The sequence below is a fragment of the Myiozetetes cayanensis genome, unplaced genomic scaffold, assembly GCF_022539395.1.
Source record: "Myiozetetes cayanensis isolate MyiCay16 unplaced genomic scaffold, myiCay2020 scf102, whole genome shotgun sequence".
NCBI lineage: Eukaryota > Metazoa > Chordata > Aves > Passeriformes > Tyrannidae > Myiozetetes > Myiozetetes cayanensis.
In genome coordinates, this window is record NW_026086628.1 from 1,178 (window position 1) to 17,265 (window position 16,088).

The following is a 16,088-nucleotide window of genomic DNA, read 5'->3' on the forward strand; positions in this document are numbered from 1 at the left end:
GATGAGGATGAGGGAGTGAGGGAATGAGGAATGAGGGGATGAGGGAATGAGGGGATGAGGGATGAGGGAGTGAGGGATGAGGGAGTGAGGGATGAGGGAGTGAGGGATGAGGGAGTGAGGGATGAGGGAAGGAGGGATGAGGGAGTGAGGGATGAGGGAAGGAGGGATGAGGGAAGGAGGGATGAGGGAAGGAGGGAATGAGGGAATCAGGGAAGAGGGATGAGGGAATGAGGATGAGGAATGAGGGATGAGGGAATGGGGATGAGGGAATGAGGGATGAGGGAATGAGGATGGGAATGAGGAATGAGGGAATGAGGAGATGAGGGATGAGGGAATGAGGGATGAGGGATGAGGATGAGGGATGAGGGATGAGGGAATGAGGGAATGAGGGAATGAGGGATGAGGGAATGAGGGATGAGGGATGAGGGATGAGGAATGAGGGATGAGGAATGAGGGATGAGGGAGGATGAGGAATGAGGGAATGAGGGGATGAGGGATAGACAGGGATGAGGGAATGAGGATGAGGGGATGAGGGAATGAGGATGAGGATGAGGGATGAGGGAATGAGGATGAGGAATGAGGGATGAGGAATGAGGAATGAGGATGAGGGATGAGGATGAGAGAGATGAGGGAATGAGGATGAGGAATGAGGGATGAGGAATGAGGAATAGATGGGGATGAGGGAATGAGGGATGAAGGAATGAGAGATGAGGGAATGAGGGATGAGGGAATGAGGGATGAGGGAATGAGAGATGAGGGAATGAGGGATGAGGGAATAAGGGATGAGGGAATAAGGGATGAGGGAATGAGGGAATGAGGGATGAGGGAATGAGGATGAGGGAATGAGGGATGGGGGAATGGGGGAATGAGGGAATGAGGGATGAGGGAATGAGGGATGAGGGAATGAGGGATGAGGGAATGAGGGATGAGGAATGAGGGATGAGGAATGAGGGAATGAAGGATGAGGATGGAATGAGGGAATGAGGATGAGGAATGAGGGATGAGGGAATGAGGGATGAGGGAATGGGGGAATGAGGGAATGAGGGATGAGGGAATGAGGGATGAGGGAATGAGGGATGGGGGAATGAGGGATGGGGGAATGAGGGATGGGGGAATGAGGGATCAGGGATGAGGGATGAGGGATCAGGGAATGAGGGAAGAAGGATGAAGGGATAAGGGAATGAGGGATGAGGGATGAGGGAATGAGGGATGGGGGATGAGGGAATGAGGGATGAGGGAATGAGGGATGAGGGAATGAGGGATGAGGGAATGGGGGAATGAGGGAATGAGGGATGAGGGGATGAGGGAATGAGGGATGAGGATGAGGGAATGAGGGATGAGGGGATGAGGGGATGAAGGGATAAGGGGATGAGGGAATGAGGAATGAGGGATCAGGGAATGAGGGAAGAAGGATGAGGGAATAAGGGATGAGGGAATAAGGATGAGGGAATTCCTGGCTCCCAGGAGGTATTCCCGGGGGGCATTCCCTTCTCCCACTGCCCTTCCCTTCTCCCGGGGGTCATTCCCTTCTCCCCGGGCCCTTCCCGGCTCCCGGTGGGTGTTCCTGGGGCCCATTCCCTTCCCGGGGGTCATTCCCGGGGGTCATTCCCGGCGGTACCTGGGGCAGGGAGCCGGGAAAGGCGAGCTCTCGCAGCTGGAAGGCGGGCACGCACTGGAAGGTGACGCTCAGCACCACGCCCAGGCAGCCCAGGTGCAGCCGCGCCGCCGGGAAAAGCTCCGAGTTCCGCAATTCCGAGCATTCCAGGATGTCCCCCGAGGCCGTGAGGAGCGTCACGGCCACCACCTGCACGGGGACACCGCGGGGGGACGGCTCGGCCCTGCCCTCATCCAGGGATCCCTTGGGAATGCCGCGTTCCCTGCTCTTCCAGGGGATCCCGGGGCTCCTTCCCTGCCTGCAGCCCCCCTTTTCCCGAGCTCTTCCCGCATTTCCTGGGATGCAGCATCTCCCTCCCTCTTCCCTGGCATTCCAGGGCTCATTCCCACCTTTTCCCAAACTCCCACGTTCTTTGGGATGCCTTTTCCGTCTTCCCTGTCTTTCCCCTCTTCCCTGTGATCCCAAGGCTCACTCCCTGCCTGCAGCCACCTATTCCCAACCTTTTCCCAGCCCTTCTCCCAGGATTCCTTGGGAATGCAGCATCTCCCCACTCTTCCCTGGCATTCCAAGGCTCATTCCCTGCCTGCAGCCACCTATTCCCAAACTCCCACATTCCTTGGGATGCAGCATCTCCCTGCCTTATCCCTCTTCCCTGGCATTCCAGGGCTCTTTCCTTGCCTGCAGTCACCTTTTCCCAGCCCTTCTCCCAGGATTCCTTGGGATGCAGCATTGCCTCCCTTTTCCCTCTTCCCTGGCATTCCAAGACTCATTCCCTGCCTGCAGCCACCTTTTCCCAAGCTATTCCCTCATTCCCTGGGATGCCTTTTCCCTCTTTCCTGTGATCCGAAGGCTCACTCCTTGCCTGCAGCCCCCTTTTCCCGAACTTTTCCCAGCCCTTCTCCTGGGATTCCTTGGGATGCAGCATCTCCCTCCCTTTTCACTCTTCCCTGTGATCCCAAGGCTCATTCCCTGCCTGCAGCCACCTTTTCCCAGCCCTTCTCCCAGGATTCCTTGGGATGCAGCGTCTCCCTCCCTTTTCCCTCTTCCCTGTGATCCCAAGACTCATTCCCTGCCTGCAGCCACCTTTTCCCGAACTTTTCCCAGCCCTTCTCCCAGGATTCCTTGGGAATACAGCATTGCCTTCCCTTTTCCCTTTCACTCCAGGGCTCATTCCCTGCCTGCAGCCACCTTTTCCCAACTTTTTCCCAGCCCTTCTCCAGGGATTCCTTGGGATGCAGCATCTCCCTCCCCTTGGCATTCCAACTCTTCCCTGCCTGCATTCCCAAGACTCATTCCCTGCCTGCATCTTCCTGTCCCAACTCTTCTGCCTCAGCCCTTCTCCCGAGTCGATTCCTTGGGATGCAGCATCTCCCTCCCTTTTCCCTGGCATTCCAAGACTCATTCCCTGCCTGCAGCCACCTTTTCCCAACCTTTTCCCAGCCCTTCTCCAGGGATTCCTTGGGAATGCAGCATCTCCCCCTCTTTCCTGAGGATTCCAGGGCTCATTCCCTGCCTGCAGCCACCTTTTCCTGAGCTCATTCCCTGAGACCCTTCTCCACATTCCTTGGGATGCAGCATCTCCCTCCCTTTTCCCTCTTCCCTGGCATTCCAAGGCTCACTCCCTGCCTGCAGCCCCCCTCTTCCCAAGCTTTTCCCGCATTCCCGGGACTCCTTTCCCGCCGCGGCCGCGATTCCCGAGGCTGCCGCTGCCCGGCGAGCCCGGAATTCCCGGGAATTTCCTCACCGTGGTGGGCAGGATGCCGTGGGCGATGCCGGTGTTGTGGGTGCCGGTGCCGATCACTCCGCCCGCCGTCACCTCCGACACCGCCCCTAGGCTGGGAATCACCCGGGATCACACCCTTCCCAAAGGGAATTCCCGCGGAGGAGGCGGCCCCCGAACCGGGAATCACCCCCGGGAGAGACCCCGCAATCCCTCAGCCCGGATCAGACCCTTCCCAACGGGAATTCCCACGGAGGAGACGGCCCCCGAACCGGGAATCACCCCCGGGAGAGACCCCGCAATCCCTCAGCCCGGATCAGACCCTTCCCGACGGGAATTCCCAGGGAGGAGGCGGCCCCACCGCTCCGGGAATGGAGGAGGAGCCGCCTTCCACAGGGATGGGATCCAGGGAATGGGATGGGATCCAGGGAATGGGATGGGATCCAGGGAATGGGATGGGATCCAGGGAATAGGATGGGATCCAGGGAATGGGATGGGATCCAGGGAAAAGGGTCCCTCCATCCCCAGGGATGGGATCCAGGGAATGGGATGGGATCCAGGGAAAAGGGTCCTGCCATCCACAGGGATGGGATCCAGGGAATGGGATGGGATCCAGGGAATGGGATGGGATCCAGGGAATGGGATGGGATCCAGGGAAAAGGGTCCCTCCATCCACAGGGATGGGATCCAGGGAATGGGATGGGATCCAGGGAATGGGATGGGATCCAGGGAATGGGATGGGACCCAGGGAAAAGGGTCCTGCCATCCAGGAGGATCCCCAGGGATCAATGCTGGGAGGATCCCAAGGGAGGGACACTGGGAAAAATTCCAGGGATAGACATTGGGAAAATCCCAGGGATGGACACCCAGAGGATCCCAGGGCTGGCTATCCCGAGGATCCCAGGGAAAATCCCAGGGCTGGCTATCCAGAGGATCCCAGGGCTGGACACTGGGAAAATCCCACAGGATGGTTATCCCAAGGATCCCAGGGCTGGCTATCCCGAGGATCCCAGGGAAAATCCCAGGGCTGTCTATCCCAAGGATCCCCGGGAAAATCCCTGGAATGGCTATCCTGAGGGTCCCAGGGACAACCCCAGGGCTGTCTATCCCAAGGATCCCCTGGAAAAATCCCTGGAATGGCTATCCCAAGGATCCCAGGGTTGGCTATCCTGAGGTTCCCAGGGAAAACCCCTGGAATTTCTATCCCAAGGATCCCAGGGAAAATCCCAGGGCTGTCTATCCCAAGGATCCCATGGAAAATCCCTGGAATGGCTATCCCGAGGATCCCGGGGCTGGCATCCCGAGGTTCCCAGGAAAAATCCCAGGGCTGGCTATCCCCAGGGTCCCAGGGAAAATCCCTGGAATGGCTATCCAGAGGATCCCAGGGTTGTCTATCCAGAGGATCCCGGTGCTGTCTATCCCAAAGATCCCCAGGAAAATCCCTGGAATGGCTATCCCGAGGATCCCAGGGCTGGCATTCCCGATGTTCCCACGGACAATCCCTGGCCTGGCATTCCCGATGTTCCCATTCCATGCCCTCACTTGGGCAGGGCCATCCCGAGCTCGTCCAGGGCCTCGTTGAGGTGGGACAGGAGGATCCCGCCCTCCACCGTCACCTGACGCTTCTCCCGGTCCACCTGGAAAAGGGGGATTCACAGCCTCTGGAAAACCCCCTGGAAAACCCCTGGGCTCTTCCCAACCACCTCCCCCAGGAAATCCCGGAATTCCCCAATCCCGGCGCTCCTCCTGCGGGATTGGGGTGGCCTGGGCCGATCCCGACCCCCATCCCGACATCCCTGTCCCCAATCCCGGGCTCTGGAACCTCTCCTGGGAATTCTGCAGGCCCCAGGAGTCAGAGATTCCCTGGAAAAACGGGCTCCACTCCCCAGCTCCCAGGGGAAGTAGAGCCCAATCCCAGGGAATTCCCATCAGGAAAGGAGCCTTTCCTTAATTAAGCAGTGCTGGTAATTAGCAGGAATGACCCAGAACCTCCTGCTGGAGCCAGGGAACATTCCAGAACCCATTCCCATTTGGAGCACCCTGTTCATCCCAGCAGGTATCCAATTCCTTGCCCCTAATTAATTAATTAATTGTCCTTAATTAACCAGTGCTGTAATTCCCGGGAGTGCCCCAGAGCCAAGGGACATTCCCAAATCCATTCCCACCTGGATCACCCTGTTCATCCCATGGGGATGGAATTCATTGCCCCTAATTAATTAATTAATCAACTGTCCTTAATTAACTGTCCTTAATTACTCATTAATCATTCCCAATCCTTTCTCACCTGGAGCTCCCTGTTCACCCCACTGGGGATTGAATTCATTGCCCCTAATTAATTAATTATTGTCCTTAATTAACAGTGCTGTAATTCCCGGGAATGCCCCAGAACCTCCTGCTGGAGCCGGGGAACATTCCAGAACCCATTCCCACCTGGAGCACCCTGTTCGTCCCAGCAGGGATTAAATTCACTGCCCCTAATTAATTAATTAACTATCCTTAATGAACTGTCATTAATTAATCATTAATCATTCCAGAACCCATTCCCACCTGGAGCACCCTGTTCATCCCACTGGGGATTGAATTCCTTGCACCTAATTAACTAATTAATTAATTAATGGTCCTTAATGACTGATTAATCCCCCCTCTGACCCGGAGCACCCTGTTCATCCCAGCAGGGATCCACTTCATTGCCCTTAATTAACTGTCCTTAATTAACTGTCCTTAATTACTCATTAATCATTCCGGATCCCTTCTCACCTGGAGCACCCTGTTCTTCCCATGGGGATTGAATTCCTTGCACCTAATTAACTGTTCTTAATTAATGAGTGCTGTAATTCCCGGGGACATTCCCAATCCTTTCTCACCTGGAGCTCCCTGTTCATCCCACTGGAGATTGACTTAACTGCCCTTAATTAACTGTCCTTAATTGCTCATTAATCATTCCCAATCCTTTCTCACCTGGATCAGCCTGTTCATCCCATGGGGATTGAATTAATTGCCCTTAATTCACTGTCCTTAATTACTCATTAATCATTCCCAAATCCTTTCTCACCTGGAGCTCCCTGTTCATCCCACTGGGGATTGAATTCATCACCCCTAATTAATTAATTATTGTCCTTAATTAACCAGTGCTGTAATTCCCGGGAATGCCCCAGAACCTCCTGCAGGAGCCGGGGAACATTCCAGAACCCATTCCCACCTGGAGAACCCTCTTCATCCCAGCAGGGATTAAATTCACTGCCCCTAATTAATTAATTAACTATCCTTAATGAACTGTCCTTAATTAATCATTAATCATTCCAGAACCCATTCCCACCTGGAGTACCCTGTTCACCCCACTGGGGATCCAATTCATTGCCCCTAATTAATTAATCAGCTATCCTTAATGAACTGTCCTTAATTAATCATTAATCACTCCCGATCCCTTCTCACCTGGAGCACCCTGTTCATCCCAGCAGGGATCAAATTCATTGCCCCTAATTAATGAATTACTGGTCTCTAATGAGTGATTAATCCATTCCCACCTGGAGCTCCCTGTTCATCCCATTAGGAATTGAATTCACTGCCCTTAATTACCTGTCCTTAATTAACCAGTGCTGTAATTCCCGGGAATGCTGCAGAACCTCCTGCTGGAGCTGGGGAACATTCCAGAACCCATTCCCATTTGGAGCACCCTGTTCATCCCAGCAGGGATCCAATTCCTTGCCTTTAATTAGTTCCCTTAATTAATTAACTGTCCTTAATTAACCAGTGCTGTAATTCCTGGGAATGCTCCAGAACCTCCTGCTGGAGCCAGGGAACATTCCAGAACCCATTCCCACCTGGAGCGCCCCGTTGGTCCCACTGGGGACCGAACTCCTTGCCCCCCCCCGCCACTTAATTAATTAGTTAAGTGTCCCTAACGAGGGCTGAAGCCCCTCCCGACCTGGAGGACGCTGTTCATGTGGCCGAGGTGCAGGAGGAAGCCCTCGGTGCAGGCGATGTCGGAGGGGGAGTGGCCGCCCCCGACCACCTTCACCCGCCGGCCCCGCCGCCGAGCCACGTCCAGGATCTGCGGGAAGAATGCATGGAATTCCTGCTCATCCGGCACCATCGCCACGGAATTCCCACCCATCCAACCCCATGAATCATGAAATTACCACCCATCCAACCCCATGAACCTGAAATTCCCACCTATCCAGACCCCCGGCCCCGGAATTCCCACCCTTCCAGCCCTGCAATTCCCACCCTCCCAGACCCGGCGCCCCGAAATTCCTGCCCATCCAGACCCAGCGCCCCACAATTCCCACCCTTCCAGCCCCACAGCCCCGAAATTCCCACCCTTCCAGCCCCATTCCCGCCCTTCCAGCCCCAAACAGCACCCGCAATTCCCGCCCATCCAGCCCCATTCCTGCCCTTCCAACGCCATTCCCACCTTTCCAGCCCCATTCCCGCCCTTCCAGCCCCATTCCCGCCCTTCCAGCCCCAAACAACACCCGCAATTCCCACCCATCCAGCTCCACAGCCCTGCCATCATCCATTCCCATCCAGTCCCAGCCCCAACAACACCCAATTCCCTCAGCCCCATCCCCCAGCCCGAACAACACCCGCAATTCCCGCCCATCCAGCCCCATTCCCGCCCATCCAGCCCCACAGCCCTGGCTGGGATCCCACCCACAGGGAAAATGTGATCCCAGAGCACAGAGGGATCCTTGGGATCATCCTTGGGGGTGGGAATGGAGCCCAGATATTTGGGATCACCCATGGGAATGGAGCCCAGACCCTTGGGATCATCCTTAGGGATGGGAATGGAGCCCAGATCCCTCCCTGGGATCATCCTTGGGGTGGGAATGGAGCCCTGATCCCTCCTTGGGATCATCCTTAGGGATGGGAATGGAGCCCTGATCCCTTCTTGGGATCATCCTTGAGGTGGGAATGGAGCCCAGAGACTTGGGATCACCCATGGGAATGGAGCATGGAGGGATCTTTGGGACCATCCTTGGGGTGGGAATGGAGCCCATAGGGATCCTTGGGATCATCCTTGGGGTGGGAATGAAGCCTAGATATTTGGGATCACCCATGGGAATGGAGCCCAGACCCTTGGGATCATCCACTGGAATGGAGCCCAGACCCATGGGATCATCCTTGGGCTTGGGATCATCCTTAGGGGTGGGAAGGGAGCCCAGAGCCCTCCTTGGGATCATCCTTGGGGTGGGCCCAGGTGACCCTTCCAGGGTCCCTCCCAACCCCCCCCATTCCACGATCCCAAAGGATCCGCTCCCCCCTTCCCAGGATTTCCCCCCCCCCGGCACCGGGACCGGCAGAGATCCCGGAAAGATTCCAGGTGTTCATTCCCAGGGGGGTGATCCAGCCCCTCTGGAATCACGGGGTGACCTCCCTGACCCCCCCTGAGGGCCCTTCCCGCTCATTCCCATTGGGAATGGCCCTGGAATTGCCGGCTCACCTCTTGGATCTCCTGCACCGAGCGGGGCCGGAAGAAAAGCTCGGGAGAGCATCCATAGGTGCCGGCCCAGTTCTGGAATGTCACTCCTGCCTCGCCCTGCACCTGCACCGGGACATTGGGATCATCCCAGGGGATCCTGGATCCATCCCAGGGGATCCTGGATCCCAGCCCGAGGCATTGGGGTTATCCCAGCGGGGCTGAATCCCATCCCAAAGGATTGGGATGATCCCAAGCAGAGAAAAACAGTCCCTTCCCTTCCCAAACCTTCCCTTCCCAAACCTTCCCTTCCCTTCCCTTCCCTTCCCTTCCCTTCCCTTCCCAAACCTTCCCAAACCTTCCCAAACCTTCCCAAACCTTCCCTTCCCAAACCTTCCCAAACCTTCCCAAACCTTCCCAAACCTTCCCAAACCTTCCCTTCCCTAAACCTTCCCTTCCCAAACCTTCCTTCCCAAACCTTCCCAAACCTTCCCAAACCTTCCCTTCCCTAACCTTCCCTTCCCAAACCTTCCCAAACCTTCCCAAACCTTCCCAAACCTTCCCAAACCTTCCCTTCCCAAACCTTCCCTTCCCAAACCTTCCCTTCCCAAACCTTCCCTTCCCTTCCCAAACCTTCCCAAACCTTCCCAAACCTTCCCTTCCCTAACCTTCCCTTCCCAAACCTTCCCAAACCTTCCCTTCCCTTCCCAAACCTTCCCTTCCCAAACCTTCCCTTCCCAAACCTTCCCTTCCCAAACCTTCCCTTCCCAAACCTTCCCTTCGCAAACCTTCCCTCCTTTCCAACGGCAAATCCCCCCCTTCCCTCCTTCCCAGTCTCCCTGCTCCACTTCCAGCTCGTTTCCTTCCCACCGATGGAGTCGATTCCCAAATTCCCAGGCCGTTCCCGCCATCCCAACCCCTCCCCCCGCGGGATCAGGGCGGGCCCATCCCCCTTCCCAAGGCCGGGACACTCCCTGGAGCCGAGGCCATCAGGGAGCTATTCCCGGTATCCCAGATATCCCAGAGGTCCCCGGGAGCCAAGGGAAAACCGGGAGCTGATCCAGGAGAAAAAGGCAGGAAAATGAGGAAAAAAATCCCCCCCCTCCCCCAAAATAACAAAATGGAAGGAATTTTAAAGCCCGGAAAAAAAATTCCCGCGGCATCCCGAGTTATCCAGGGAATCTCCCGGCTCTCCTTCCCTGCCCCTTTTCCCGGCAGACTTCCCGGAGTTTGGGCGTTAAATCCACGAGGAAAACCGGGAATAAAATCCTTAACCTGGGCTGCCCGAATCACCTTTCCCACCTCCCAAAAAAAAACACCCCTGGAAAATCCCCCCTGGTGGCTTTTCCTCACCATCCCAGAGGCCGCTGGAATTCCGCTTTGCAGGGATTGAGGGGCGATCCCGGCCGATCCAAAGGGAGATCCCGGCTGGAAAACTCCCGCTCCCGACCCGTGGGACAGCGAAGAGCTCCTCGGCGGGGCGGGAAGGGCGAGGGATGGATAAGAGCCCTTCCCACGGGATTTGTGGGATATCCCGGGGGGAGGGGACGGGCCCGGACCCTCCGCTCCCGCCTGGAATTGCAGGATCCAGGCATGGAGTCGGGCCCGGGGTCGCGGATCCCACCGGGAGGCTGCGAATTCCAAGGGTTTTGAGGGGAAAAATGGTTCGGTTTTGGGATTCCTCAGCCTGGAGCGGGTTCCCTTTGGACTGGGAAAACCGGGAAAAGGTGGGAATAGGGAAAAGATCCTCCTAAATTTGGGGGGATAATCAATAAAGATCAGCCTTGGGATTTGCCAGATTCCTGGGGGAAGCAGCAGGATCCAGGCACGGATTTGGAGCTGGGATCCCACGGGGATGCTTCAAATCCCAAGGATTCTGGGGAGAAGCTGCTTCCCTTTGGGATTCCTCTCCCCTGGACCTGCAGCACCGGGAAAACCGGGAGAAGGTGGGAGCAGGGAAAAGACCAGGCATGGATTTGGACCTGGGATCCCACAGGGATGTTGCAGATTCCAAGGATTCTGGGGAGAAGCTGCTTCCCTTTGGGATTCCTCTCCCCTGGACCTGCAGCACTGGGAAAACGGGGAGAAGGTGGGAATAGGGAAAAGATCCTCCCAGGTTTGGGGGGACAAGGAGGAACAGCCCTTCCCGTGGGATTTGGGGCAGGATCCGGGCATGGATTTGGAGCTGGGATCCCAGAGGGATGCTGCAGAATTCCAAAGGTTTTGGGGAGAAGCTGCTTCCCTTTGGGATCCCTCAGCCTGGAGTGGGTTCCATTGCACTGGGAAAATCGGGAGAAGGTGGGAATAGGGAAAAGACCAGGCATGGATTTGGACCTGGGATCCCACAAGGATGCTGCAGATTCCAAGGATTCTGGGGAGAAGCTGCTTCCCTTTGGGATTCCTCTCCCCTGGCCCCGCAGCCCCGGGAAAACCGGGAGAAGGTGGGAATAGGGAAAAATCCTCCCAGGTTTAAGGGGATAAGGAGGAACAGCCCTTCCCTTGGGATTTGGGGCAGGATCCGGGCATGGATTTGGATCTGGGATCCCACAGGGATGCTGCAGGTTCCAAGGGTTTTGGGGAGAAAATGCTTCCCTTTGGGATTCCTCTCCCCTAGACCTGCAGCCTTTGGACTGGGAAAACCGGGAGAAGGTGGGAATAGGGAAAAGCCCAGGCATGGATTTGGACCTGGGATCCCACGGGGATGCTGCAAATTCCAAGGATTTTGGGGAGAAGCTGCTTCCCTTTGGGATCCCTCAGCCTGGAGCGGGTTCCATTGCACTGGGAAAACCGGGAGAAGGTGGGAGTAGGGAAAAGATCCTGCTAAATTTGGGGGGATAATCAATAAAGATCCTTCCCGTGGGATTTGGGGCAGGATCCGGGCATGGATTTGGAGCTGGGGGATCAGGGAATTGTTCCCTCCCCACATTCCCTGTGCCTGCCCGGCGGGAGCAGCTCCGGGCCGGGAGAGGGGGAGGGTGGGAAGGTCGGACCAGGAACATCCAGAGGCTCCGGCTGCGCTCCGGAGATAAGGAATTCTGCTCGGGAGATAAGGAATTCTGCTCCGGAGATAAGGAATTCTCTGCTCCCGCATCAAAGGGGGGATGATGGCGAGGCCCTGAGCCGGATGACGCCGGATAACTCCGGATAAAAGCCTGGATAACTCCGGATAAAAGCCTGGATAACTCCAGCAAGGTCACCCCTGGGACGGCGGCTCCGGCCTGGGAATCACCCCCAGGAGCTGCGGATCCCACGGGATGTTCCTGCAGGGAATGGGGGGTGGGAATGGGGATAGGAATGGGGAATGGGGGATGGGAGTGGGGAATGGGGAATGGGGAACAGGGAATGGGAACAGGGAATGGGGAATGGGGAACAGGGATAGGAATGGGGAACAGGGAATGGGGAATGGAAACAGGAATAGGAATGGGAATGGGAACAGGGATAGGAATGGGGAACAGGGAATGGGGAATAGGGAATGGGGAATAGGGAATGGGGAATGGAAACAGGAATAGGAATGGGAATGGGGAACAGGGAATGGGGAACAGGGATGGGAACAGGGAATGGGGACAGGGATGCGAACAGGGGATGGGAACAGGGAATGGGAAACAGGGAATGGGAAACAGGGAATGGGGAATGGGGAACAGGGAATGGGGAACAGGGAATGGGGAACAGGGAATGGGAACAGGGAATGGGAACAGGGAATGGGAACAGGGAATGGGAACAGGAACAGGGAATGGGAACAGGGAATGGGAAACAGGGAATGGGAAACAGGGAATGGGGAATGGGGAACAGGGAATGGGAACAGGGAATGGGAACAGGGAATGGGAACAGGGAATGGGAACAGGAACAGGGAATGGGAACAGGGAATGGGGAATAGGGAATGGGGAACGGGGAATGGGAAACGGGGAATGGGGAATGAGGAACAGGGAATGGGGAATAGGGAATGGAAACAGGAATAGGAATGGGAATGGGAACAGGGAATGGGAACAGGGAATGGGAACAGGGAATTGTTTAGGCTGGAAAAGGCCCTGGAGTCTAAGAGGGATCATGGAATTCGGACCCACGGCCCTTCCAGCAGCTTTTCCATGGGATTTCCCAGCTCCTTTGGGAGCAGGTGCTCCCATGGGATGCTCCTGGAGATCCAGCTTTTGTGGCATCCTCAGGATCCTGCAGGAGAATTCCTTTCTAAGGAGCTGCTCAGCCGGGAATTATTGGAAATGATGGAATTATTTAGGCTGGAAAAGGCCCCGGAGTCCAACAGGGATCATGGAATTTGGACCCAAGGCCCTTCCAGCAGCTTTTCCATGGGATTTCCCAGCTCCCCTGGGGCAGGGAATCACCTCCAGGAGCTGCTGCTCCCGTGGGATGCTCCTGCAGGAGCTGCTCAGCCCGGAATGATTGGAAATGATGGAATTGTTTAGGCTGGGAAAGGCCCTGGAGGCCGTGGAATCCAACCAGGATCATGGAATTCCAGCAGCTTCTCCGTGGGATTGGAAACCCTCCTGGAGTTCCCCCTACCCCCCAAATTAATGGATAATCTTCCCACATTCCTTGGGGGGGAGGGAGGGCCTGGATCGGGATCAGATCCCTCCAAAGCCTTCCCAGAAAAAACAGCTCCGGGTCCAAAGGGCACCGAATGCTCCCAGAGGAAATTCCTGCAGGGATTATCCATTGACAGAGGGGGGGGAGGGGCAGCTCCCCCAATTCCAGGGATTTGTGCAGCCGAAGGATGGAGGGGGAAAGCGGGAAAGTGGGAAAAGGGGGGAGGGGGGGTGGTGGTGAAGACATTTGGGGATGTTTTTGGGAACAGATGGAAGTTTTAGTGCAGATTCCACCGCGTTCCCAAATCCCGGTGCGTTCCCAAATCCCGGTGTGTTCCCAGTTCCAGGGCATTCCCAGTTCCAGGGTGTTCCCAAATCCCAGTGTGTTCCCAGTTCCAGGGCATTCCCAAGTTACAACTCACTCCCAGACTGCAGAGTTCCCAGATTCCAGGGCATTCCCAATCCCACTGCATTCCCAATGCCAGGGCATTCCCAAGTTTCAGGGCACCCCCAAATTCCAGCGTCGTCCCAAATTCAACCTCAACACCCTGACCCCATATGTGCTCCCTGCACCCCATATGGGCCCCCTCCACCCCACAGGTTCTCCCTGACCCCATATGTGCCCCCTGCACCCCATAAGTGTTTCCTGACCCCATATGTGCTCCCTGCACCCCATATCCACCTCCCACACCCCATAAGAGTTCCCTGACCCCATATGTGCCCCCAGTGCCCCATATCAACCCCTCTACACCATAGGTGCTCCCTGTACCCCACATCCACCTCCTGTATCCCATGAAGTGCTCCCTGCCCCCATAGGTGCCCACTGACCCCATATGTGCCCCCTGTACCCCATATGTGCCTCCCACACCCCATAAGTGCCCCCAGTACCCCATATCCACCCCTGTACCCCATAAGTGCTCCCTGACCCCATATGTGCCCCCTGTACCCCATAGGTGCCCCCTGACCCCATAAGAGCTCCCTGACCCCATATCCACCCCTGTACCCCATATGTGCTCCCTGACCCCATAAGTGCCCCCAGTACCCCATATCCACCCCTGTGCCCATATGCTCCCGACCATAAGGTGCTCCTCTGTACCCCATATCGTGCCTCCCCCTAAGTGCTCCTGACCCCATAGGTTGCCCCCTGGACTCCACACCTCACATAGGTGCTCCCTGACCCCATATCCACCCCTGTACCCCATAAGTGCTCCCTGACCCCATAAGTGCCCCCAGTACCCCATATCCACCCCTGTACCCCATAAAGTGCTCCCTGACCACATAGGTGCTCCCTGTACCCCATATCCACCTCCCACACCCCATAAGTGCTCCCTGACCCCATAAGTTCCCCCTGTACCCCATATCCACAACCTGCACCCCATAAGTGTTTCTTGACCCCATATGTGCTCCCTGTACCCCATAGGTGCCTCCCACACCCCATAAGTGCTCCCTGACCCCATATCCACCCCTGTACCCCATAAGTGCTCCCTGACCCCATATGTGCTCCCTGACCCCATAAGTGCCCCCAGTACCCCATATGCACAACCTGCACCCCATAAGTGTTTCTTGACCCCATATGTGCTCCCTGACCCCATATCCACCCCTGTACCCCATAAGAGCTCCCTGACCCCATATCCACCTGCCACACCCCCTATGTGCTCCCTGTACCCCACATCCACCTCCTGTACCCCATAAAGTGCTCCCTGACCCCATATCCACCCCTGTACCCCACATCCACCTCCTACACCCCATATGTGCTCCCTGACCCCATAAGTGCCCCCGGTACCCCATATCCACAACCTGCACCCCATAAGTGTTTCTTGACCCCATATGTGCTCCCTGACCCCATATCCACCCCTGACCCCATAGGTGCTCCCTGACCCCATATCCACCCCTGACCCCATAGGTGCTCCCTGACCCCATATCCACCTCCTACACCCCATAAGTGCTCCCTGACCCCCTAAGTGCTCCCCGACCCCATATCCACCCCCCATACCCCACATTCCACCCCCACATCCCCCATTCCCACCCCCCATTCCCCACTTCCCGGCCCATTCCCATCCCGGAGATCCCGGGGTGACCTTTGGGGCTCAAAACCTCGGGAAAAGGGGGCTCCAGGCAGGGAATGAGCCTTGGGATCACAGGGAAAAGTAGGGAATGCTGCATCCCAAGGAATATGGGAATAGCTTGGGAAAAGGCAGCTCCAAGCAGGGAAGGAGCCCTGGGATCCCAGGGAAAAGAAGGGAATGCTGCATCCCAAGGAATCCCTGGGAGAAGGGCCAGGAAAAGCTCGGGAAAAGGTGGCTGCAGGCAGGGAAGGAGCCCTGGAATCCCAGGGGAAAGTAGGGAGATGGGAATATGGGAAAAGCTTGGGAAAAGGCAGCTCCAGGCAGGGAATGAGCCCTGGAATCCTAGGGAAAAGCAGGGAATGCTGCATCCCAAGAAATGTGGGAATAGCTCAGGAAAAGGGGGCTGCAGGCAGGGGATGAGCCCTGGGAAAAGGCAGGGAATGCTGCATCCCCAGGAATGTGGGATCAGGGCTGGGAAAAGGTTGGGAAAAGGTGGCTGCAGGCAGGGAATGAGCCCTGGGATCCCAGGGAAAAGTCAGGGAGAAGCTGCAACCCAAGGAATCCCAGGGAGAAGGGTCAGGAAAAGGCAGCTCCAGGCAGTGAATGAGCCCTGGAATCCCAGGGAAAAGCAGGGAGATGGGAATATGGGAAAAGCTTGGGAAAAGGTGGCTCCAGGCAGGGAATGAGCCCTGGAATCCCAGGGAAAAGAAGGGAAATGCTGAATTCCCAA

The 16,088-nt window shown here is 56.4% G+C and overlaps 1 protein-coding gene across 1 annotated transcript; it reads right to left on the bottom strand.

Annotated features, from left to right (window-relative positions):
- Positions 1–1,618: 1,618 nt before the first annotated feature.
- On the bottom strand, positions 1,619–8,956 carry LOC126634977 (L-gulonolactone oxidase-like; the record flags this gene model as incomplete). The annotated part of the gene is made up of 6 exons (XM_050305903.1): positions 8,948–8,956; positions 8,779–8,880; positions 7,261–7,386; positions 4,878–4,972; positions 3,360–3,450; positions 1,619–1,804 (listed from the first exon to the last, which is right to left on the bottom strand). Coding segments are annotated over exons 1-6 (609 nt in total), but the record flags the coding sequence as incomplete, so codon positions are not given.
- Positions 8,957–16,088: the final 7,132 nt, after the last annotated feature.